The sequence below is a fragment of the Lycium ferocissimum genome, chromosome 4 (assembly GCF_029784015.1).
Source record: "Lycium ferocissimum isolate CSIRO_LF1 chromosome 4, AGI_CSIRO_Lferr_CH_V1, whole genome shotgun sequence".
Taxonomy (NCBI): Eukaryota; Viridiplantae; Streptophyta; class Magnoliopsida; order Solanales; family Solanaceae; genus Lycium; species Lycium ferocissimum.
The window spans coordinates 30125224-30150776 of record NC_081345.1 but is presented as its reverse complement, the minus strand read 5'-3'; the positions used below and the strand labels follow the sequence as shown (position 1 = coordinate 30150776).

The following is a 25553-nucleotide window of genomic DNA, read 5'->3' as shown; positions in this document are numbered from 1 at the left end:
TGCTCGTAATTAAATGCCGTCGCTCGTATCATGGCCGACTCGTGGTCTGCACCAACGTATACAAGCGATTAGTTCCACCTAAATAGCACATGGTCCACATAATACGCATGTTTATCCTTCAAATCAATGCATATAACATGATAATCGTCGCTTGGGGTCATAGACCCACTCGGACATTTGGACGAGGTTGACTAATGGACTTAATACACCTTGGGTATTGAGCCTCCTAGGCTAGTGCATGCTCTTAAAGAGGGTTTTGGTTTAGCTCTATCTTAGGCTGACTAGGAGCGGTTTCCTACGATGCAAGGTTCCCCTAAGCGGACAACTTGGGAGTGGAAAGTCCGTGGCTGTCGACTGCACCGCCGATCGACTAAATCCACAAGATCGATCCAACTAAAGGGGTAATTTAGTAGTACACGACCGCGAACCGCGAAACCGTTTTAAGTGTGTGAATTGTGTGAGTTTTCCAGGAGTGGAGGGAGTATGAGCGGAATGCCAATTTAAATAAAGCAGAAATATACATATTACATAGCAAAAACGAATAAAATACAAAACAATAATAAAAGCACATAAGGCAAAACAAAGAAAAACAAACAAAACATCCAACCAATTATTAATTAACCTAAGTCTGTTGTGGTTTAGAACCTAAAGTCCCCAGCGGAGTCGCCAAGCTGTTATACCCCATTTAAACGGGTTAAACTAGGTACAACATATTGGAGATTCCTATATTGTTTTATTTTAGGAGTCGCCACCTAACTGATTTTAAGGTGAATTAGGGCACCTATTTAACTAAAGCTTCCGTTAATGGTCTGCTTAAGTTCAATTCTAAGTAAGGGTTCTAGATTATCCTAAAGGGAAGGGGTTAAGCATCGTCTAGGATCCGTTAACTACGATTATCTGGCTAAACTTAAGTTAATTAGCTAAGGTTAAAGATGCAAATATAGCATTTAAATTTTAAGAAAATGGCTTGTAAATATTGCTAAGGTTTTAAAGGAAAATATAATAATGCTATTTAAAAATAAGACTTATAAATATCGTTAAAGCCTTAAATGAAAATATAATAATGCTATTTAAGATAAGACCCGTAGAAAATATAATAAAGAAGACTTTAAATGCTATTTAAAATAAGACCTATAAATGTTGTTAGAAAATATAATAATTTGCATATAAGTAAAAGAAAGTGCGGGTTTGTGCAGCATTTTGATGAATATTTGAAATAACTCAGATGGTTTGAGGTATTAATTTTAACAAACTAAAATATGTTGAATAGCCAAATAAGATAGACAAATGGCTAATGCAAAAATAACTTTACAAACAAACCTTCCTTGATTAATATAGGCACTTATCGAAAATGAAGGCTTCAAAAAACATTGAAAGCTGATTTTCTTTCAAAATATGCATTAAAATGCTTTTATGGTTATATAGCAATAATGTCCATTTTAAATTAATTTGGCACTTCAGAAGCAACCCATATAAAAATCATATTTATTTCACTATCCACTGGCTCATTCATTACTACTAGCAAACTGATACATTTTTATTATCTCAAACTACCATCCGTTTTTTTTCTTTTATAGATATACTAAAACGTTTCGCGAAATGAACTAAAAAATAAAGATTTCCATTATTAATGTAAACTAACGTCCCAAGTAATCCCCACTAAATTAATTATTCTAAAGTAGCTAAATAATCGTCTACAAAACGTAATTAAATAAACACATGCACGATATGCTAAGAACGCAACAAATTTTCTCAATCATTTTTTTTTAGCCGAATTCTCGTGGACTAGAATACGGATAGAGCAATGAGATCGTTTGATCTCGTGGCAGAATCGAGTCTCAATTGAGACTCCTTGCAATCCCGGATGTCATGCAAAAGAAAAGAAAAAGAAAAGAATTAGAACAGTGATATAATTTTATAGTGCGCAAGAAAGAGAAACGTAAAGAAATAAGGAAGGCTCCAAACCAAATAAAATGCCCTAAAAAATAAAATGGCAGTTTCAGTTTTTAGGACAGGACATATGACTTATGTATACCCTATGTATATTTAAGTATACTTCGGCAGATTCTAAAGACCATACATTCACTATGCAGTCACTAACTAATTCACAACGCACATATGACATATAAACCATGATTAACCATAGCAGGATATCCTACGTATGCTTGAACGTGGATAGACTTAGGCTAGAATAACATAAAGACATACTTTGATTAGGCTAAGCCAAACAAATATCCAATCATACTTCGCTGTCAAAATAACTTATCGGATAAAAACTTCATCGGATTAAACTAACTTAAGCAGGCTAGGCCATTCAATTACTAAGCAAAACAGGAGGGTCTTTCTCCTTCGACTACGATCACAGTTCCAAATTGTAGCAAACAAACTAGGCCACCTTGAGTGTAATTTTATACTAACTACAATATTAAGCATGAACAGACTCAATGGCTAAACATGGTTTCATACCCCTTACAATACTAAGCAAACAAACTAAAAGACTAAATACAGTTTCTTACCAACTGCAACACTAGGCAAAACAAACTAAATAACTGAAACACATAACAAATTGCTCATGATTGCATAGGAACCAAAAACCAAAATAAACAAGGGGATAGACCAGATCTGCTCAACTTTAGCAAACTCAAGGGGTGACATGTATGCGGGCATATATTTGGATGACTATAGATTTATTGAAACATAAAGGACAATTTTGGGGGTTAAGAACCATTAAACCATAATAAACATTAACTTCTAAACTTCATCAGACCAATCACAGCATTACATCTACCGTAATAATAGACTAACAGAATCAGTACTCAAGCAAATAATAGTCTAAACTGGACTAACACGCACTGGCAATTAGATTCAAAATTAACATATCTGAACTATACTTTAGATCGTTCAACTAACACAGGACACATGCTTAACATGGACAAATTACACAATGCTTTCGTACCCATTTAAACTAACAGGCTTGTTATAAGTATAAAGCAAACTAAGCATTAATCAAGAGCATTCAAACACGTCTTAAATTGAACTAATGTTTAAGGAAGGCAAACTAACAACAAGCACTAAGTGAGACAGTGAAACTACATCATATAAGCATTTAAACACACCCTAGCGACATGTTGAACTAAATAGAAAATTAAGTATAGAGACGCACTACATGCAAGAGCTGGAAGATAAAAAAAAATACGAAGTTTACTGACCTTCTTCGGGTGCAGTGAACTGGGATTTAGGTCACGGATTCAACGCTCGAACGCGACGAACTCGGATCCCGTTTGAACAAAACTCAAACCCAAAAAAATAAAGTAATTTTTGAACTATAAGCCCTTTCTCTCTTTTATAATACTATCACTTTTTCTCTCCTTTTTTTTTTTTTTTTTCCTCTCCTCTCCGTTTTCCTTTTTTTTGAATCTGGTTTCCTTCCCTCTTTCAATCTCTTCTTTTCTTTTGTAAAACTGTAACTATTTTATCGAATCAGACCTCGCCGTCCAAAAAAAGACCCCCTCAAATGACCAAAAGCCGATTATTTATAGGAAGATCTTCTAGGGTTTCTGGGTTGAAATTTTGGGCGGGATTTCTAGGTCAACACCCGTTCAAAACCCCCTGTTGTTGATCCGACACCCAGTGGAAGAAGACAACTACCATTAAAAATCTTGTACCCGGAAATAAAAAGACTAATGAGAAAAGGGGTTTTCTTTTCACAAACAAACAAAATTCATTAAGAGATCTTCAGATCGACGAGCAGGCGAAGCAAAGATCCAAACCTTCAAACGTTGACCTCTGACCGATCATTAATCGCCTTCCCCGAAATGGCCATGCAAGGCCTGGGGAAGGTGAAAGGCGTCTGTCGCCTTGCCATTTTGGTCGATGAAAGCAGAGAAGAGAGAGAGGAGCGTGGGAGAGAGAGGGAGACGAAAGAGAGAAGAGAGGAAAAGAAGGTAGAGAAGGTGAGGTGCGGCGCTGAAGAAGAGATGAAAACCCTTTAGGTTTTCATCCACTTTTGATAGAACCGGGTCGGGTCGGGTGTATTGGGTTGGGCGGGTATTAAAACGTTGGGCTGGATATTAAAGTGGATTAATTGGTTTGGGCTAGTGAATTAAAGAATGGGTTGATTTTATGGACTGCTCCGAAAATAATATGGGTTGATTGGGTTCGGTTTTGAGTTAGATGAATTAAAATATGAGCTGAATAACTTGGCTCCTGAATTTAAATAAAATATCCATTTAAATTAATTATATGCTAACGCGTGTTAAAATATTATCTTATATAAAAGTATGTATTTATTAGTACTCAGATAAAATAAAATGACGTCGTAATAGCCGTGCGATAATATATTTGAAATCCAATAGTAAATAAACACTATTATTTAATCTGCGAAATAATGCGATGCGTGTGCATACGATGGTAAAAATCTTTGAAATGATTATAACGCGAATTAATAATAATATAATAATAATAATAATACTAATAATAATAAATATAATACTAATAATAATAGTAGCAATAAGGATAAAAATAATGACCGCTAGTGACTGCAATGGAATAATGAAACGTCGGTAGAAAATCCAATAATTATAGTAAAAATACGAAGAATCATTTCTTAAATTGCCAAAAATACTATAAATGTAAATAAATATTTATGGAAGGCGGGACAAAATTGGGTGTCAACATTTGTTTGTGTGAAACATCCGGCACAAATTGCAGAGAGCCACAGCCATAGTGAGGCCATAGCGTGACTTTGAAAAGCAAGACTCAAGGAATGGCGAACTGAACTAAATCGACAATATATACTACTCAATTCGTTTTATTTTATCTGAATGTGTTTGATTGGTCGTTGAGTATAAGAAATAAAAACTTTAAAACATCTGGTGTTAAATGCGACAAGATGTGGTCATAAAATCATTTCATTAAACTTAAAATAAAATTTTAAAGTTAATTATTTTTAAATTTAAAAGAATATCATTGTTTTCAACATAGTAAAATGGAAAACATCACATGAAAGTTAACAGATGGTGTAATATTTTATTTTCTACAAAAACTTAGTTGATTTAGTACATATTTTCAAAAATTATTTTTCTGTGACTGACAGCATGTGATTTGGATGTTTCAGATTTACAGGTTTAGGATAAACCAGATTCATAGAATCTTACTTTGGGCCGCTTTTCTGTTTGGGCCTACTTCTTCTCACCGTGACTTTGGTATGTATTAGAAACCAGGCTATGATACGGAACTTGACATAAACAGCCGACCACAAAAATAATTGCCAGCAATTTTTTTGTCTATGAATGTATAATATACATATTCTATACATAATAATGTGTACTTTTCTATATATTTGGCTAGCAAATGTATTATTTTTCACCGACTGGCTAAATATGTAACTTGCCCTGTAATGAATCGGATTTAGAAAATTGTATGATGTTTCAAAATGAAAATACTGGAGTATAAGTTGAGCAACTGGTATATTTCATTGAGCAACAGTATGTGCAAATTCTAGATTTGTAAGCATTTATGAAATATTTATATCTCCTGCACAACCAGTGTCTTCTTTTCAAGATATTTTAGCATTTAAACCTTATGTTATCTTTGTCTCCAATAATCAGCAGTAATTACAAAAAACTTTTTTGTAAAATGCTAAGTAGTACTACCCTTTTAGTCTTTTAAATGACAGAGCAAGCTTTAAAATGAACAAATTTGGAATTTGAAATGAAGGGAAAATGTATATATGTTACCAGAAAAAAATCGAAAAAATTGAAAACGGAAAAAAGCTTACGTCAAAAATTCGATTCAGTCATTTTGTATAAATAAGTAAAGTACCCTTATGTAATAACTTATGTAATTCACTTTTTTTTGTCCGTCACAAAAACACAGAGAGCGATATATTTTTATAGTTAGAAATGATTTAAATTTTAAATTTTTTATTTTAACCTTAATCAGATATTTATAGCTATATGAATATTTACTATGTTATTTCTAAAAGACAAATCCCAACTACCTTTCTTTATTGATTAAACTTCACATCCTGTCAAAGTGCATCAAATAAAATTAACTGAATCCCGCCACCTTTCTTGTGGATCATCTTGTGGTTACCGGATGATGGGAATAACAAAGCAGAAATTTGGCTTTGTTTTTCTCTCGTTCACGTTCATAGCCCCGGTTCAGTTCAAGCTGCTGCGAAAGAATTTGTCGAAGTGGTGGAACGAAATTAACTCTGGTTCTTTAAAACTAAATCACGTTTTTTTAAGCCGTAGGTGTTGTTTTAAGCCGTTGATCAAGCCATAACCACACAATTCTTGGTATTATAAAACAGTAAGTCCAGAAGAGAGAGAAAAAAAATCAGTAGAGAAAAACTAATGGTTGAGACTTTAGAGACAGAAAGCAGCGTACGATTCTCTAATCATTGGTACTCTAAATTGTGGACCAAAAAAAAAGTACCAAAATTCATTTAAGTCGTCCAATCCAACATGCATCCTTTTGATATAGTACGAGTTTGTCCGTAGTATCTTTCTTTCACTTAATAGGCAAAACAGTTGCAAGAAATTCAAATTGTTATGAAATTGTTTCCCCAAATTTTAAAGATTTTATCTCAATTTGCATGTTCTTTTTCCTGCAGTGTTTTCAACAGTGCCATTGGCAATATTGAAAGACTTAGGAGAGGAACTGCTAATCAACAGCAGGAGCGGAGCTACTCTGGTTCAAAGGGAATAAATTACGTAATATTATTTCGTCTGAAATTTACATTATGTAGATAGGTTAATTTTGTATGTATATATTGTAGTATATATTGAATTTCTTTAGCTATATATGTACTTCTTTTTTCATATTTTAAAAGACTTAATTGAATCTCGTTAATGAAAATTTTAATTTCGTCACGGACAATGACTAACGATTTGTAAGAAAATGGGCATTCAACTTGGCCTTATCCTTAATTTTTCTTGTCCTTATCCTTAATTTTTCATTTGTTCATTTAAGCGAAAAAGCAGTTGCAATAGCAAAGGTGATTGATGTGCAAAGAGAAGAACAGAATAGAGAACTTAAACATCCACTTTTATTGCATAGCCAGACCATATTTTCACATCGCAAAACATAAAAAAAAAGACAGAAAGTAAGATAGGATAAAACTAAAAACTATCCAACTATAGGATCATACAGTCCTTATTATTTTCTCATTTGTAAGCTCTTCCATATGTTAATAAACTCAGCTCCTCACCATTTTAGCTTCGCGGGGAAATACTGCACAATATCACATCCCAATCAGTTAGAAAAATCGGCAAATTAATTGTTACTACAAATTAATTGTTACCAATAGGTCGCTTAAATTTTAAAAAGGGTTACTCCCCTTGTCCTTTTAAATTTTGTCGGAGTAATAATAGATTTGATGAAGAATTTTTCTTTTTGATTTTCCAAAATCAACATTTTGAACTAAATTGATTTGACTTAAAGCAAAATTTAAAAGGACAGGGAGGGAGCACTTAAGAAGCGCCAACTCACCTTTTCAATGAGAGACATGTAGTATGGTTTGACCTCTTCCACGTTAACCTTAAATTTGCTTTTGCTGTATAAGTCGTACTTGCTGCACATAATAAAAAACCAAAAATCAGTGTCTAACAAAAAATCATCTCTGCTAAGTGTTACATCATTTTTTAAGCATTTAATTAACAGCCCATTAATTGGGATAGAAAAAGCTTCTTATTTTAATGTGAGATATTTTCAAACAAATTTAGTTTGTTAAAGACAATTATTACATTGGAGATGAAGAAGAAGGAAAATCTTACTTAAAAACATGAAGCCACTTAAGATTTTCCTTATCTTCCTCGTTCATCAGGTGCTTGTAAGCTCCGGACCTATGCAGGGCTGCCAGATTTAACAAATCACATCAACATTTAGTCCCTTATACGTAGTTAAATAATATCAAATCAAAAATTCAAGCCACAAATTAAACTTAAAGCTTTCTTTTCCTTTTTGTCATTACCGTAAAATGAATGATATCTAATGATGAAAAGACCAGCTGATGGCAATGTTGTCCCATTCTCTTTTGCAACCTGCACGTGAATAACACTCCTTTTAATTTAATCACGTACAAGCTAATAATGACCACGAAATCATAACCTGGACTACGTACAACAATTATTAAAAATATTTGGATTTAGAAGGATCTTGCTTGGGAGATTTGTCCTTTTTAATAAATTTTATGTGATACAAATTTGAATTAGTGATTGAAAACGATTTGGTGTAAAGAATATACCAAATACATATAATCATCGTGACCCCATGACATCATAACCTTCTCCAGACCACAACCCTCCGAGTAAACTCCATATTTGGAGTTGTAAGCTGGATTATTGTAGTCAGGATTTTCCCTAAAGTACTGCATCAACGCATTAAATAGACAAAATTAGTTCATTAGGAAAAAAAATTAGTACTAACTAACTAAATTCCAATGTGTTTAATTTAGTCATTTTAGGAAGTCATTAGAGCAAGTAAAAAAGAAACCTTGGAGTGGACAATAGAGTCATCGAAAGCACAGCCAACAGGGTATGTGTCACCAACAACAGCCCATTGAGGAAGCTCGCCAAAGCTAGGAAGTAGAAGCACTTTCCCCAGATCTTAACACCAAAAAATATAGCACCACAATCTTAATTAGTCTCATCTAATTTTAATACAACAAAAATGAGTATTGAAAAGTATAGTACCATGAATAAGGGCAGTCAAATGGAGCCAATCTTCATCAGGATAGTCTTTCCTAATGGCTTCAGCACTTTGTAACAGGTGTTGAATTTGAGGTTCATCCAAATCAGGGTCACTGTCATCAACCACATCATTCAGTAGTTCACAGCATTCCCAGATACTCATTTCTGCCTTGTCCATTTTTGCATATTCTGCCCTCATCCTCCTTACCTGTAACACATCAGGTTCAAAATTAATTAATTCAAATGAAAAAATTTGAAGAGAAAAAAATGATTCTGATACACATTTTCTAAGGTCACTTACATAATCATAGGTCTGATTCAAGTGATTGATCCTGTAAAAATTTTCTACCCCCCCTTGCCTTGCACTTTCTACATTGTAATCCCTGTTTGGAATATTGCCACTGGGTCAATTTAATTTGTTACAAACAAAAACAGTAGTACATCTGGGAAACAAGTTCTTTTCATATATTTTTTCTCCCGGAAAAAGAGAAAAAGAAAAGAAATTTAGAGATGGGCTGTTGGTTAATTTATTTAACACTTCATTGGTTAAGAAAATGGCACTGAATTATTAATCTGAAGGACCATTTATTCCTTTACACAGAAAACCATGGTAACGAGCCTTTCACCACATCATGTCCTGGGCCAATAAAAACAGTCCACTTAGTTAAACATAAACATCCTCATTAAATCAGAGCCGTGTATTTTTTTTCCTTATTTTTCCAAATTCTGAGCCATGTGTTCATATCACCAAATCTTGTCTTGATGTTTACAGTTAATTAAGATTGTTACTTAGTTATAATTCTGAAAGTAATATGACGTTTTCGAGTTGATCTGAGATTTATGAATATCGTCCCAAATCCAGACTCCATTTTACCTGTAGTATATATTTGTATAGGATTATTTCAAAGCAAAAAATAAAAAGAGATTTAAGGAAATAGACCACAAAACTAAGACAAGGACCTAAAGTTATGGCCAAATGCATTGGTTTGGGGCACAGTAAATCCACCATCCAATACCAATTCCGTTTCATTGTCATGGATCTTCTTCTCCTCTGCCTGGATCTCTGAGGAACATTGTTTAACAAAAAAAAAAAAATTTGATTTTCAAGAACAAAAAATACTACTATACATTTTCAAAATAATTAAAGAAATGGAGAAATTAAATCTTTACCAAAGTGAGGCTGCTCAATGAGGATAGTCATGGTTGAATGAAAAAAAGAGGCAACCCACAAACCATAACACAAGGACCTAAATCTAAACTTTTGATAATGTAAAATAAAAATATAAAAATCAAGAAGGGACCATATAGATAAGAGAGAAAAATAGGCGGTGGCATATTTTAGGTTATAAAAGAAGGACAGTATTTATAACTGCCGGAAAGTCCTTCTCTGAGATTTCGGACCTTTTGAGTCCTTACCTGAGATTTCGGACGTTTTGAGTCCTTCCCTGAAAATCTCAAAACTTGTATCCCCCAACTATTTTTATTTAATTATATTTTGTAATATTGTAGTCATCCATTACTTCCAAGTTTTTGGATAAAAAACACATGGGGATCAGCTGTATCCAGTAGAAACAAGTATGTCACTACATACAAATCTCCTTCTTCCTTGTGTTAGAGTAGTATGAAAAGCAAGAACAAGTTGCCATGCAACTATTGGAGATGTGGGGTTGCCCATGCAACTAGGTTTGGACCTCCATTTTTTTTTTTTTTTTTTTTTTGTAACACACCTTAAATAAACAATGTAAAAAGCACTTTTGAATCTTATAGTTTAGAAGAATAAGCCTCTGTTTGGATAGTTGTTTCACGCGGTTCATTAATCTATAGTATGGTATGGTACAGTATAGTGTTGTATTGTATTGTATTGTATTAATGAAAGACAATGTGTAGATAGACTGTATCGTTTGTTGTGGTTTAATAACATTTGTATTGTTTGGTTTGACTGTATGGTACTGTATAATAACTTGTAAGTTTACTAAAATATCTTTAACTCTTAATTAGAATTAGTTTATATATATTAATAAAACTTAGGTAAAGAATAAAATAGAAACTTTAAAAAATGAGTAGGTAGTAAGTGGGGGTGGGTGGTGTGAGGTGGGTGGTTATGGGATGAGGGTGGGGATAGTGGGTGGTAGCGTGGGGATGAGTGGTTGTGGGTGGGGTTGCGTGGTGGTGAGGGGTAGTGGGTGGGGGTGGTGGAGGGTTGGGTGGCGTGAGGCAGGTGGTTGTAGGATGAGGGTGGGGTAATGGGTGGTAGGGTGGGGGTGAGTTGTTGCGGGGTGGGGTTGGGCGGTAGTGAGGGGTAGTGGGTGGTGGTTGGGGTGGGTGGCAGAGGAGTGGCGTAGTTGGGGGTGGGGGTGTGTGGTAAGGCGGGGGGAGGGGTAAGGTGGAGGGTGGGGCGGGGATGGGGTGGGGGTGAGTGGTAGGGTGGGGGTGGCGTGGGTTGGAGGGTGGAGGGTAGGGGTATAATGGAGAATGAACTAGGTAACTACTTTAAAACCACCAACTACATATATAAAAATTGTACTTTTCGTGGTTATATAATCATTTAACGAACCACGGTTCATAATACCATACCACGTAATTATAAGAACAACGGAACAAACACAAGTTTACAAAAACCATACATTAATGAACCACGGAAACCACCATCCAAACAGGGGGTAAAAGTTGTGCATGGTAATAACACTTTTGATCTTTCAATTACTGATAAATTTTAATTTTAGTTCTTATGCTATTTGACTAAAGGCATTAAACGTGTAATTAATTAGATTGTGCACTTTTAATCTCTTTGATTGTAAATATTTACAAATTTACCATGATTATTAAGCATTCTATCACTTAATTACTCATATGTTATGTTAAATGTACTCTTACTCCATATTTGACTATAATATAGTTCTATTAAACAGTAAAAAAAAATATTTTCTACATAAAAAACCAAAAAGACACATTTTAAATTATTACAAGTTAAATATGTTGAGTCATGTCATAAGGCTCAAAAGTAATGCAGTAGTATTTAGCACTCGTTTTGAAACAGCTAAAACGAACAGTATGATATATTCCCTTCATTTAATATGTGGCATCATTTAACTAGACATAAAATTTTAAAAATAAAAATATTTTTATAATTTGTGATCTAAAATAAATCTTAAATATTTGTATAGTTATAAATTATTTCATCATTGAGAATAATAAAACTGACAGCTAACTTATTTTTCATTATAAAAAAAGGCAGTAACATTTTTTTCCGAACAGCCTTAAAGATAGTGTGGGATAGATGACAAGTGTGGGGCGGTGGGAGTATAAAATTAGAATAGATGACAAGTTTATGTAACTAACTCTTAACTTATGTGGAATTATTATTTACGTGTAGCGGTAAGTAGTTGGCATTATATTGGTAGGACGGGCCAACCTGACTCAGCTTTGAGTAGGATATGATACATCTTCTTGATTACGTTGACTCTTAGGTGGATCCCAGTCAAGAACTACGACTACTCCGAGATATTTACCAATTTGTGGCCATTAACTATTGGGCCATCACTTTTCACAACAGAACTCGGAAAAACAAGCCCATTCGACCCGTTTCTGGTTGGTGGGATATTTACTGGGAATTGGTGATCACAAGAATTTTATGGAGTTTATGAAACTGCTACTCTTGCGTCCTCATATTAGTTGTCCACGTTAGTAAATATATTCATCTCAAAATATTTGTTCATTTGCAAAATATAATTAATTAAAAAAAAAATTATTTTAACCTTAGCATTTTCTTTTAAAGTAATCAATATTGATTAAAGTGTAATTTATTAGAGAAAAATATGGCTAATATAATAAAATACGTATTAATTTATGATTTTTTAAAAGGCATGTAAAAGGAAAAGTGGATAAGTAATATATAAAGGAGGGAGTATATATAAGAAGAGAAGAGAATGGCTAGGAAGGAGTGGTGCAAAATTAAGAAAAGAAAAAGAATAAGATGAATTTAAGATTTTAAGTCTATTTCGGTCCATCTAATTTGTTTTGCATCTTTGACTAGATATAAAGTTTAACAAACAAATAAATACAAAAAGTTTTTGATATATGTGAACTAAATATGCATAAAGTTTTTATTAAAGGTAAAATTGAAGAACATTCAAGTGAAATTTACAGTAGATCATGCTATTCCTATCAAAATATATCTTATTGAAGGTAATAATGTACGAATTATTAATAATAATATTCAAAAAAGTGCAATATGGTTTTTTTTTTTAACAGATCAGGACCAAACAAAACAAATTAGAACAAACGCAATATTGTTATTGTCTTGTTTAATGGAATATACCTTCCTTTCGGTTTATCTAAAAAGGAAAGACAAGTTTTTATATTTACAAATAATTGAATTTTCGAAGTTTCTATTATCTTTTGGCTGAATACATATACCGTTTAAACATGTCCGAATCTTTCATTTAGGCACTTATATTAAACTTGTTTGGCCAAGCTTCTAAAATTAACTTATTTTAAAAAATATTTTTTAAAAAAAATACTTTTGGCGAAAAGCAGTTTGTGTTTGGTCAATTAATTTAAAAAGCATTTTTGAGCAGGAATTAGTGTTTGGCCAAACTTTTAAAAAGTGTTTCTATGTCTATTTTTCTCAAGTCTTTTCAAAAAGTCTTTTAGGCAAAAAAAACTATTTTTTTTTTTTTTTTTTTTTTTTTTCAAAAACGAACTACGCTGCTAAAATACTTATTTTCTCCCAAAAGTTGGCTAAACACCTCACTTTTTTACAAATAAGCACTTATTGAAAAAATAAGACTTTTAAAAAATAAGGCAAATCAAATAGGCTATAAGAGTGGTTCCTATTGAACACTTGAATGAAATTAGACCCAAAAATCTTACCTAGCAAAGTGAGACTCACTTATGTTAAGCATGGCTGACATCGATTTAAAAGGAAAAAATTCTACCCATGATATAAAACTAATTCTCCGAAACAAAAAGAGGAAGAAAAAAAAAAAAAAGAATGAGCTTCAATGGCCTTCATCTCGTCGGACGCTGTGGCGAGCTTTTGGGAACGTGAGAAACAATTTATCACGCGTTGTCGGCTGCGGGGTAGAACCTGGGTTAAACGCCGGAAACCGATGAAATTGAGGATTTTTATTTGGCAATGGAGACCTCCCCGCACCGCAGCCAGGTCTGGAAGACGATTATCCTTAGAACTGCGAAAGATTCTTTGGAAAAGCTAATCCTAAGAATGCGAGTACTAATAATAATGCCAATCAAAGCAGTGCTATTAGATCGTCTTCTAGATCTGGCGGCGGTGCGGTGAGGTCGTCGTTGCCAACTAAGAATCGTTGGTTTCATCGTTTAACTCAGATTCTGCCCCGCAGCCGACAACGCGTGATAAATTCTATTTGGAGGCTTTGATGAGAACTGGAGTAATACTTCGGAATGGCGGTGTTGAGTGGCGGGATAATCGGTGACCAAGAATAGAATTGGCAGAGGTGGGGGGTGATTCTGAAAAAAATTAGCAAGAGAAATTTTATTTTAAAATTTCAGGTGTCGCGTGTCGATTTATTATATTTATCATGTCACCACGTGTGAAAATCACACATTTTGTTTTGTTGAGAGATTTTCAATTAGTTTTTGAATAGTCACGCATTAACTTGAGTTCAGGTGTTCAGTATGAACAACTCTTAGTATAAATGTTTAAATAAAGATTTCGGACAAATTTAAGGAGCCGCATATGTATTTAGCCTTTACTTTTAATATGATGTAATTTTATAACTATAACAATAAATGCCATGTATTAAATAATAAGCCAAACGTTTTACGTAATTTTTTTGTTGTTGTTAAGCTCCGTGTACAAATATCAATCGCTACCCTTAAATGGGACAACAACACTATTAACTTAACTTACTTATATGGCAATAAAATAATTATGATGTTGAATATAGTTATCGCTACGCTTAAATGGGATAACAGGAGTATTAACTTAACTTACTTATCTGGCATTATGGCAATAAAATAATTATGATTTTGAATATAGTTATAATTTAAAGCTTTTATTTATTGATAGATCTGAACGGTAACAATAGATGCACTTACATCTAGGGACGAATTTAGAGGGTGAGGAGGTGTTCACACGAATATCCTCGCCAAAAAATTATGTATATATATTAACTTTTGAATATTCTGAACAAATTAAAATGTTAGCTCAAGCGGTCCAAAGTGTTCAAAATTGTCTCTAGTGCCCTAGGTTCGATTCCTAGGAACAACAATATTCATTAAATTTATTTTATTATTTTTTTCGAACATCCTGAGTAAAAATTCTGGATCCACCACCGCTTACATCTACCATAGAAAAATGGATTCACAAATGACAAAAGACTAATGTAGCTGTCACTTTGTTCAACTAAGGCCCGTTTGGACATGGTTTCAAACATGTTTGGACATGCAATTTGGATATTTTAAGTTGTATTTTCTCTTATAGATATAAAACCCCCCCAAATTGTGAAAACTATCAAAACATTCTCAATTTTTATACAACCTTACCAAATGAGCAAATTATAGTTTATAACAAAATTAGTATACTACTAGAAGGGCTTTCTAAAAAATGCAACATCAATTAATCAATCTTTAGTTTAATAAAAACGAAAATTTAACATGAATAGTAATGTAACTACTCTTTAATATAATCCTCCCACATAAATAAAGATTGGTGGAAGTTAATGAGACTAGTAAATGATTGATGGGGGTAATTGTTAAAAATATCTACCAACTTATGGGTGTGTTTTTACAAAATATAAACTTATGGGTTAAATTTTATATTTAAAAAAGTTGAAACCGTGGTTTCAAATCCCAAATCATGCCTTTTTGGATGATTTAGGGTTTCAAACCATTAGTGAAAACGCATGTCCAAACGCTAGTTTGAAACCATGGTTTGAAAACGCATGGCCAAACGCCTACTAATAAAACAAAACATGCTTTTGTCACCAAATGGGTGGCTGTGTGCTCGAACGATACTTCAATTACCATTCCTCGTTTGCTATCCTGCCCTAAGTTTACTTATTTGTAGTATCATATATATTAGTAAGTACTGTTTAAATTTCATGTTAAAGACAGTATGGAAAGTGAATAATTTCTTTTAAACCTAGGATCTTCACAAATATCTAATTTCAGAAACATGGGAAAGTAAAACGAAGAAGAAAAATTGATTGCATTTAAGTTTGCACCTAATCAAATTAATTTAACTTTATGAAGAGTAGCAGTAGTTAAGTTGGTAACTTTTTCTAAATTTCTTTTCGTATTACATTGGATGTATTACAAGTTGATACATTATTAATCATGATTAAATAGTATTCATAACAGTCTATGCGACAAAAAATGTCTTGTACGTAGTTACTGCTGTAATGAAATATCATATAACACTGACCGCCCTTTTGTTACATAATTAATCAAACAAAAAGTGTACTAGAAGAGCAAATTTGGGGGGATCAAATTTTTTATATTAATAATAAATAGATTATAATCAAAATTTACCATTAGTTGAGGGATCAAAAGTATTATTATTCTAATATCAAAAGTACAATTTTAAATTAAACATTCAAAACTAGAACAAACTTCAAAATTTTGGATTCTCTTACTTATCCTATTTTAACTTCTCTTGCTTTAATTAGCAAAGGAAGGAAGACGTAATTAGTAACCGATTAGTTAGGTGCAGAAGAGTTGGATGAGAAATTAAAGAGCTGAAAGCTGTAATCCTTGCGTAAGAATGACGCAAGTATGATGTCATGTGGCAGAGTTATTAAGCAACAACCTCGACTTTGCGACGTATCCTTTTTAAACACAAAAATACAAAGTACAGCGCCCCAGCTGTAAACTCCCCAAAAGAGAATACTTAACACGGCTATTCTGTGTGAGTTTCTTTTATTACTTATTTTTTGGATAAATTTATGTGAGTTTCTTTTATTATTTATTTTTTGGATAAATTTATGTGAGTTTCTTTTGATCAACAGGTGTAAACTCAATTTTCTTTTCTCTTTGCCGTTTTCATTCATGGCCAAGAAAAAATAATAATTAAAAAGTACCACTATAACCACTTCTGTACATTACGAAAACGTACATGTTCTATTCTGACACGGACAAACTTCTTTCCCGCTAAAAGAATTTTCATTGTATATAGTATTCGTGCTCAATTATAAAATAATTAATGTTAAGAAGTCACATGTAACTGGGGACAGAACTATACTGAAATTGCAATATAGTGATATTAATTGCAATTTTAATAATACCTTCTCGATATTCATGCAAAAAGGCGTTGGCCAAAGAGCAAATTCATTACTGCTTGTTCTATCCTGGAATAGTTAATTCTTTAGATTGTTATATACAATGAATATTATAAAAATCAAAATTGCAGTATAATTATAACGAAAATAAAGATACAAGCGAACCACGTACTCTAAAATATTTCACCCTGGTTCCAAACACTGGGTTCACGGTCCAACAGTTAACGGCTCAAGGTCAATTTTTTTCTAAAATATCGACCTTTATCCTTTTATAATTGTAGATGGTTCATTAAAAAATTGATTTGCTACATATAATCGAACATATGTATGCACCATCAAATACTAACATTTAATGAAAACTAAAGAACCGAGCACATCAAATGCATATAACAATATAAAAAATGTAATGTGATCTTTTACCAATTAGTATTTTCATAAGTTGATACACAAGCGATATTTTACCATTGTTCTTTTCAACTCATTGAGCCTCCCATAACTAATCATATCTTTTTAGAAAGTAATTTACAGGTTGAGACTGAACGAAATAACCCATCGCTGTGTTGCAATTTAACAACAAACATAAGATAAGAATTATACTTCTAGCTAAAATAACCGGCAATAACCCAAAAAATATGATTGCATCAATTTGATTCAGAAATCAATTCTAAAATAAACGGATTTGGTTAATTATATTTTATTTTCAATTAATTAAAATATGCACTTTTAATTTTATTACTCGTGAATATTTGTAAATTTAACATAATTATTAATTGTTCTATCAATTAATTACTCATTTATTATGTTAACTTGATTTTTTACTTCATATTTGATGAGAATATAGTTCTAAAATAATTAAAATACAACATATAAACTACTCTATAAAACACACATTTTAATTAAATGAAGGTTAAATATGCTTAGTCAAATATTAAATACTAAAATCAAAATTTACCATTAGTTGAGGGATCAAAAGTATTATTATCCTAATATATTAAATTACAGTTAAACATTTAAAATTTTAAATTAAACATTCAAAACTAGTACTCCACAAGATTCAAAATTTTGGAATGTCTTTACTTCTCCTTTTTTAACTTCTCTTGCTTTAACAAAGGAAAGAAGACAGAATTAGTAACCGATTTGTTAGGTGCAAAAGAGTTGAAAGCTGTAATTCTTGCGTAAGAATGATGTAAGTATGATGTCATGTTGCAAAGTTACTACTTACTAACTAACGACCTTGGATCTGCCATGTGTACCCCTTTTTAACACACAAAGTACAAAGTATAGCGCCCCAGCTATAAAGTCCCCAAAAGAGGATACCCAACACGGCTGTTCAGTGTGAGTTTCTTTTAATCTTTTTTTTTTTTTGGATAAATTTATGTGAGTTTCTTTTAATCACCATGTATTAATTTTCTTTTCTTTTTGCCTTTTTCATTCAAGGCCAAGAGTGGTTCGTATTGAACGCCTAAACCAAGTGTCAATTAGACACAAAAAGCTTACCTGGCACAAAAAGTGAGACTCACGAGCGTGTCAGCATGTTAAAGTTTAGTTGACGTGGATTTAAAAGGGAAAAAATCCACCCATAATATAAATCTAATTCTCCAAAACATAAAGAAAAAAAAAAGAGCTTCAATGTGCTTCATCTCGTCGGACGTCATGGCGAGCTTCTGGGAACGTGAGAAATAATTTATCACGCGTTGTCGGCTGCGGAGCAGAACCTGAGTTAAACGCCAGAAAATGATGAAACAGAGGATTCTTATTTGGCAATGGAGACCTTACCGTGACCATGTCTGCAAGACGATCCTATAGTGTTGCTCTGATTAGAATTACTATTGATACTAGCATTCTTAGGATTAAGCTTTTTCAGAAAATCTTTCTCATTTCTGAGGTTATCCTCAGTTGTAAAAGGGAAATTAGTTATGGCCTTGTGGCCGTGAAACAGCCTCGCCGCCATATCATAAGCCCGAGCAGCTTCCACAGGTCTATCAAAAGTCCCGAGCCAGACATGTGTCCTCTGGAGAGGATCTCTGATTTCAGCCACGTGCCTGCACCATAGCCTGTTCCTCACACCGCTATAATGCATCTCATTTGGGCGAATCGCCACCGTCATCGCCGTGTCGCCGCTTTCCTTCTGTGCCAACTTAAAAAGAAAAGGAATTTAGTTTAATATTTTATATATAGATAAGAACCTGTGAGTTAAAAAGGAAAAAGGGAGAGTGGTTTATATAGCCGCCTAAATCTTTGAGTGGACCACACAAATACCCCTTGAGAGGCGGCAATATAAACCACACAAAACCTTCTCTTTTTCAGATAGCGCAGAAAGAAAGTGGAGATGTGGTGGTGATAGTGGCTATTCATTCAGGGGTGTGAGGAAGAGGCCACGGGGAGGTACGCGCGCAGCTGGGATTAGATATCCTGGCTAAAGGACACGTGTACGCTTGGGATTTTTGATAGACCTGTGGAAGCTGCTCGGGCCTATGATACGGCGACAAGGCTGTGTCGCTGCCACAAGGCCATAACTAATTTCACTTTTACAATTGAGGATAGCCTCAGAAATGCGAAAGATTTTTTGAAAAAGCTTAATCCTAAGAATGCTAGTATCAATAATAATTCTAATCAGAGCAACGCAATAGGATCGTCTTCCAAACCTGGCGGCGGTGCAATGAGGCATCCATTGCCAAATAAGAATCCTCAGTTTCGACGTTTAATCCAGGTTCTGTGCCGCAGCCGACAGCGCGTGATAACTTTTATTCGAAGGCTTTGATGAGAGCTACTTCGGGACAGCGGGATAGTCGGTGACCAAGAATTGAAAAGACTAGGTGCGGGGGGGGGGGGGGGGGGGAGATTCTGAAAAAAATTAGCAAAAGATAGTTTTTTTTTTAATTCCAGGTGTCGCGCATCGATTTGTCATATTTGCCATGTCATCACGTGTGAAATCACACATTTTACTTTGTTGAGAGATTTTCAGTTAGGTGTTGAATAGGCACACATTGACTTGAGTTCTGGTGTTCAATAGGAACAACTTTTAGTATGAGTGTTTAAATGAAAAATTCGGACAAGTTTAAGTGGCCGCATATGTATTAAGCCTTTACTTTTAATATGATATAATTTTATAACTATAACAATAAATGCCATGTTTTAAATAATAAGTCAATAGTTTTATTACTTAATTTTTTTTTGTTAAGCACCGTGTACAAATATCATATGTACACTTAAATGGGACGACGGGAGTATTAACTTAGTTATACGGCAATAAAATAATTACGATGTTGAAATATAGCTACAGTTTAACAGTTTTTAATTATATATAGATCCGAACGCTAACAACAGATGCACTTACATCTACCGTTGAAAAATGGATTCATTTTTGTCACCAAATAGGGTGGTTGTTTGCTCGGACGACACCTCAATTAGTAAGTACTTACTTAATAAGCGGTGGAGATGGGTGATACGCAGTGGCGGAGCCAGGATTTTTCACTAGGGGGTTCAAAAATTATGAAAAAGTAAGAAACGAGGAAGACAAGGGGGTTCAACATCTACAATTTATACATAAAAAATAATTTTAACCTTGTGTATACATGGTAATTTTTCGCCGAAGGGGGTTCGGGTGAACACCCTGGCCACCACTTGTCTCCGCCCCTGGTGATACGCCCAAATTACACCTTTAAAAATAGGAGTAAACGGTCGTTGTCAAATAATGTTTGGTTTTAATGTTTGTCACACTACTTGATAGAGGAAGATTATGTTTGGTTTAACAATTATGTAAAGGCACTAAGATTGCGGTCCCAAAGAAAAGTAATGCGAATGGGTATCAATCCAACTCCTTTATATGTCTAGATGTATTTAAACCTGGGCTACGTAGATTTATCAAAAGTCTCTCGATCAAATCGATAAATATCATTACTAAGCTTTCTCAAGCCTTAAAATGTCGAAAATGTGAACACCCGTTTTATTTCAAGTTAGCTTTCCTATCTCTAGCTCAAGCTATTAGATGGGTTTTAAAGCCCCAAATCCTTGCTATCTACTCTTTTCCTAACTTTTACTTTCTTTCTCAAGCAAAGGAAAAGTAACTAGGCACAAATAATATTGTACACCATTAAATGTTGTTAAAGCTTGAAGAGTAAATAGAAAAACATCTTTAACATAGAAATGGAGTTTGGATGCAAAAACCTAATCATATAATTAACACATTTGGTCCCACAACCTTAGTTAATGAGATTAACTACTCATTTCTATTAAATAAAAGACAAAGATAAAGAAGGTTTTCATAAGCTTACAATGGTTTAATGTAGAAGATGACAAAAGGGTGTAAGATTCTTCACTACCCAACAAGGTTTGCCTTTAATGCTAATGGACAACAAAAAGTAAAAGTGAAGAATATTCAATAATGTTCCCAAAAACCTAGACACGAGTATTTATAGAGAGAGAACAAAAAGTACAAAAGTTGCCTAAATAACGACATGCGGCGCCAAGTATGCGGTCGCATAAGGAGTACGACCGCATCTGGAGTTTGCGGTGTCGCATCTTGCTACATGTTGGCAAACTTTCTGTTGATTTGTGCAAACACTTTGTGACCGCATCACGGATATGCGATGCCACATCTTGGCCGCATTTTCATTTTTTTCTGCCACTTCACACAAAAACATAATAGAAATAGAGAAAATACTTGAAATGACTCCTAAAAAAAATAAGTAGTGAATGTGGAAAGCCTGAAAATCCAGACTTATCAATGGGAAGTGAAATGGCACTACACTTTTTAACGTTGAAATTTCATCTTAAAGGCAGTTTGGAAAGTGAATATATTCTTTTAAACTTAGGATCTTCACATATATCTGATTTCAAAAACATGGGAAAGTAAAAGGAAAAGAAAATTACTTGCATCTAAGAGTTTGTTTGGTTGATCAAAATGTCTTGGAAAATATTTTTTCTAGGAAAACAAGTTTCTTGAAAATGAGGAAAATGACTTCCTTAATGAAAGTAGGGAAAACAAGTTCCACAAGTAACATTCCAAGTTCAGTATCTCTTCCCCCACCAACTCAACACCCCAAACCCCTACCCCTCGACCTTCCACACCCTACCACTCTCAAACCCCCCACTCCCCCCTACACCCCCACTAACCCCACCCCACCACTTAACCACCCCTGCTACCCCCACCCCCACCACCCCCCACTACCTCCCTCCCCACCCCTATAACCACCTACCCCATCCATACCCCTATCACCACCTAGCCCTAACCTCTACCTCTCACCTCCCTACCACTACCCCCCTATCTCTCAACTTTGTACAACTAGGTACTTTGTGAAAGTAGTAACTTTAAAAAATAGCAACTTTACGAAAGTAATCACTTTACAAAAGTAGACGCTTTTTAAAAATATTACTTGCGAAAAGTAGCTACTTTTAGAAAATAGCCACTATGTGAAATTAGATACTTTTTTAAAATAGTCACTTTTTGAAAGTAGTCAATTTTCATAAATAGTCATTTTGTGAAAGTAGTTACTTTTATGTCACTTTTAAAAAATGACTAGCTTACAAACAGTCACTTTTTTGGGTTGTCTTTCAAAGTGCAAAATAGTCATTTTTCTGGTTGTATTAGAAAAAGGCCACTTGCAAAGCTATGCACATATTTGGTTATCTTATAAAAATAGCCATTTTGCGAAAGTAGCATCTTTCTCAAAATGTGGGGTGGGGATAGTAGGGAAGGTTGGAATGAAGGGGAGTGGGGGCGGGGAGGGGGGGGGAGGTGAGAGGTAGTGAGTTGGGAGGTTGGAAGTGCGTGTGGTTAGGGGGTTGGATTGATATTTCGTCAAATCAAACACTAGAAATATTTTCCAGAAAATGTTTTCCGCATCCAACCAAACACAAGAAAATAAGTAGGAAAATCACTTGTTTTTCAAGAAATCATTTTCTAGGAAAACATTTTCCATTGTACCAAAGACACCCTAAGTTTGCACCTAATCAAATTAATTTAACTTTATGAAGAGTATAGTTAATTACAGGCTGGTACCTTTTTCTAATTTCTTTTCGTAACAGTTTATATGCAAAAAAAAAAAAAAAATGTCTTGTACGTAGTTACTGCAGTAGTGCAATATCATATAAGACTGACCTCACTTTTGTTACATAATTAAACAAAAAGTGCACTAGAAGGGCAAATTGGGGGGATCACAGATTTTATATTAATAATAAATCGATTACATGAATTGCTACAAATAAATCAAAGTAAGGGCGGTAAAAAATATTGTAAATCAGAGGGTAAGTGTTATGAAATCAAACCTGATGGAGGTGTCTTAAATTATCCCTTCTTTTTATTACACTTCTAAGATGAAATCATAGTATTACTGTTTTTATTACACTTCTAAGATGAAGTCATAAATATCTTTTTTTTTTAAATATAACTTTCATAAGTAGAATTATTGTGACCAACTGGACTAGTCTACCTCTTTTAATTTTATGAAGTAAAAAAAGTACACGTACTTATATTTTCATAGTAAACAAATTAATTTCGTGAGAAAAAGTAATATTACTAAGATATGCCCTAGGCACAAAATATTCTGGAAGTACCACGAGGAGGGCTCTCTTGAAAAACCTCAATCCTAAAATCCAAAATGACCAAAACAATAGTGAAAGTGAAAGTCCAAAGCATAATAAAGTAAAAGGAGAAAATGAGACAAGAACAAAGGTTGAAAAAACAACAGAGAAAGAATTCAATTTTCCCCTTGTTCCATTCTAAATGGTCGGACGATTAGCTAAGATACTTTGATTTATTAGATCGATCGTGCATTGAACGGCACAACATTCTCTTTTACTTAGTAGTTAGTATTATCAACCTGAGACCAAATTATTACTAGAGACAGGAGCGACTACAAGGACATTGCTTACTTTTGACCCAGCTTTTGCCCATTGATTTGCTAGCTAACTTTACGGTCATTCGATTTGTTAGGGGAAGGCGCAGTTGCAGCCATTTGGGCTATAGTTATCAATAATGAAACAAACTGCCAACTTTTTTCCTACTGATCCACCGAAAGAATCAATACCCAAAAGTTATACCATCTTAATTAACTTTTTCTTCACTTTTTGCTCAATTTAATTAATAAAAACACATAATAGATGGAGATAAGATCGTAAAATTTTGTTATGAATTTACACACCTTGAATTGTATTATACTCCAAGGTAAGAGTGTGGAATTAAACCTACCTTAAATAGGTAGATCTCGGATTGATTGTAAAACTCTGCATAGAGTATCAAAGCTTTCTTCCATTTGAAATCTAGCTGGTGCTATTCATGTTAAAAGAAAAAGGCGATGATCCAAAGGCAATGATCAACATGTTCATATACACAAAAAAACATGAGCTATTCATGTTCAAAGAGAAAGGCGATGATCCAAATTAAAGGCGATGATAATATGTTTATATATACACACACACACAAAAAAAAAAAAAAAAAAGTGTCACGCTACATAAGTAGGTGTTAAATATAACCACTACACTGCTTAAGCAGTTGTTAAATGCGAAGCTCGGCTTTTTTAGAATAGAGGAGTTATTAACACATTTGATCACCGAGCATTCTATCTTACGCACTTCTGAGAAAAATAAATTAAGTATTTCCTTCACACTAATTAATGAACAAGTTTTGGACACGTGTATCCCATGTTAATTTGTGTAAATTAATTTGAACGATATATACACATTATATGAAGACACTCGTGTTATGAGTAATAGAAATTGTAACTGTAACAATTACCAGCTCTATTTGCAGAATAGTCTAAGTGTTTTATGATTAATTATTGGTCAATTAGAACAATATTGTTTATATCTGTATATGGTGCAATAAGTAACAGAAAATGTAACTGCAAAAATTTGAAGCTCAATTTGACGAATATTCAGGTTGTTTGATGAGATGCTTATCAGTGCATAGGTGAGGCGATGTTCTCTAAATATGAAAATTGCAGCCATTGAATTTAGTTAGGCTTGCACAACATGTAAAGAGTTAATCATTTGTGTTATTAGGTGCAAACATGCACGTGCATTACACGTGTATCCCATAATTTAACATTAAGAAACTTATCCTGTCATTGGTGGAGCTAGAATCTCACTAAGAGAGAATTAAATAATAAAGAAGTAAACACACAAAAAAGTCAAAATAATTCAACATATAAGATATATCCTTTAAACAAATTACCTATTTACACTAATTTTCCGCTGAAAGGGGTGTTAACTGAGTTCCCGTAGACGTAATTGCTACTTATTACAACTTACAAGTGCAAAAAATGAAAAAAAATTAATAAAAAGGAAACTTAAGTCGAGGGAGGAGACAGACAAGTTATATTTAGTGGGATCAAGACTACTTCACCCTCCTTACCTCGCTCCATTACGCTTTATTTTATCATATCTACGCAAAGAGTAAGTATTCGTCTTAAATCTTCTTCAAAGTAAGCTGTATCGGACAAATATTGCTTATCCAAAACAAAAATATGTTCAAAGTTAACTTTGTAACAACATCATGATGCCGTCCTTGAAAGGGCGCCTCCATATGCTTACCAATGTTACGTTGTATCAGAAGCAGACGATAATATGTGCATAATCAGAATTCTTAGGGGAAAAAAAT

At 33.7% G+C, this 25553-nt stretch overlaps 2 protein-coding genes across 3 annotated transcripts; both read right to left on the bottom strand.

Moving 5' to 3' along the window:
- Positions 1 to 7032: 7032 nt before the first annotated feature.
- Positions 7033 to 10054, bottom strand: LOC132052223 (inositol oxygenase 1-like). 2 transcript variants are annotated; one of them, XM_059443650.1, is made up of 10 exons: positions 9867 to 10052; positions 9657 to 9759; positions 8998 to 9079; positions 8700 to 8904; positions 8500 to 8612; positions 8252 to 8374; positions 7979 to 8048; positions 7782 to 7860; positions 7498 to 7579; positions 7033 to 7239 (listed from the first exon to the last, which is right to left on the bottom strand). In XM_059443650.1, the coding sequence occupies exons 1-10, from the start codon at positions 9895 to 9897 to the stop codon at positions 7213 to 7215; spliced, it is 915 nt and encodes a 304-aa protein (XP_059299633.1). In that variant the 5' UTR covers positions 9898 to 10052; the 3' UTR covers positions 7033 to 7212. The 2 variants fall into 2 exon arrangements, with proteins under 2 accessions (XP_059299633.1, XP_059299634.1); XM_059443651.1 differs by lacking the exon at positions 7782 to 7860 and having other exon boundaries at positions 9867 to 10054.
- Positions 10055 to 18580: 8526 nt separating this feature from the next.
- LOC132053921 (ethylene-responsive transcription factor 9-like) lies at positions 18581 to 19061 on the bottom strand. Its single transcript, XM_059446014.1, has 2 exons — positions 18731 to 19061; positions 18581 to 18669 (listed from the first exon to the last, which is right to left on the bottom strand). Exons 1-2 carry the CDS (start codon positions 19059 to 19061, stop codon positions 18581 to 18583), a joined length of 420 nt encoding a protein of 139 aa, XP_059301997.1.
- Between the last annotated feature and the right edge of the window lie 6492 nt (positions 19062 to 25553).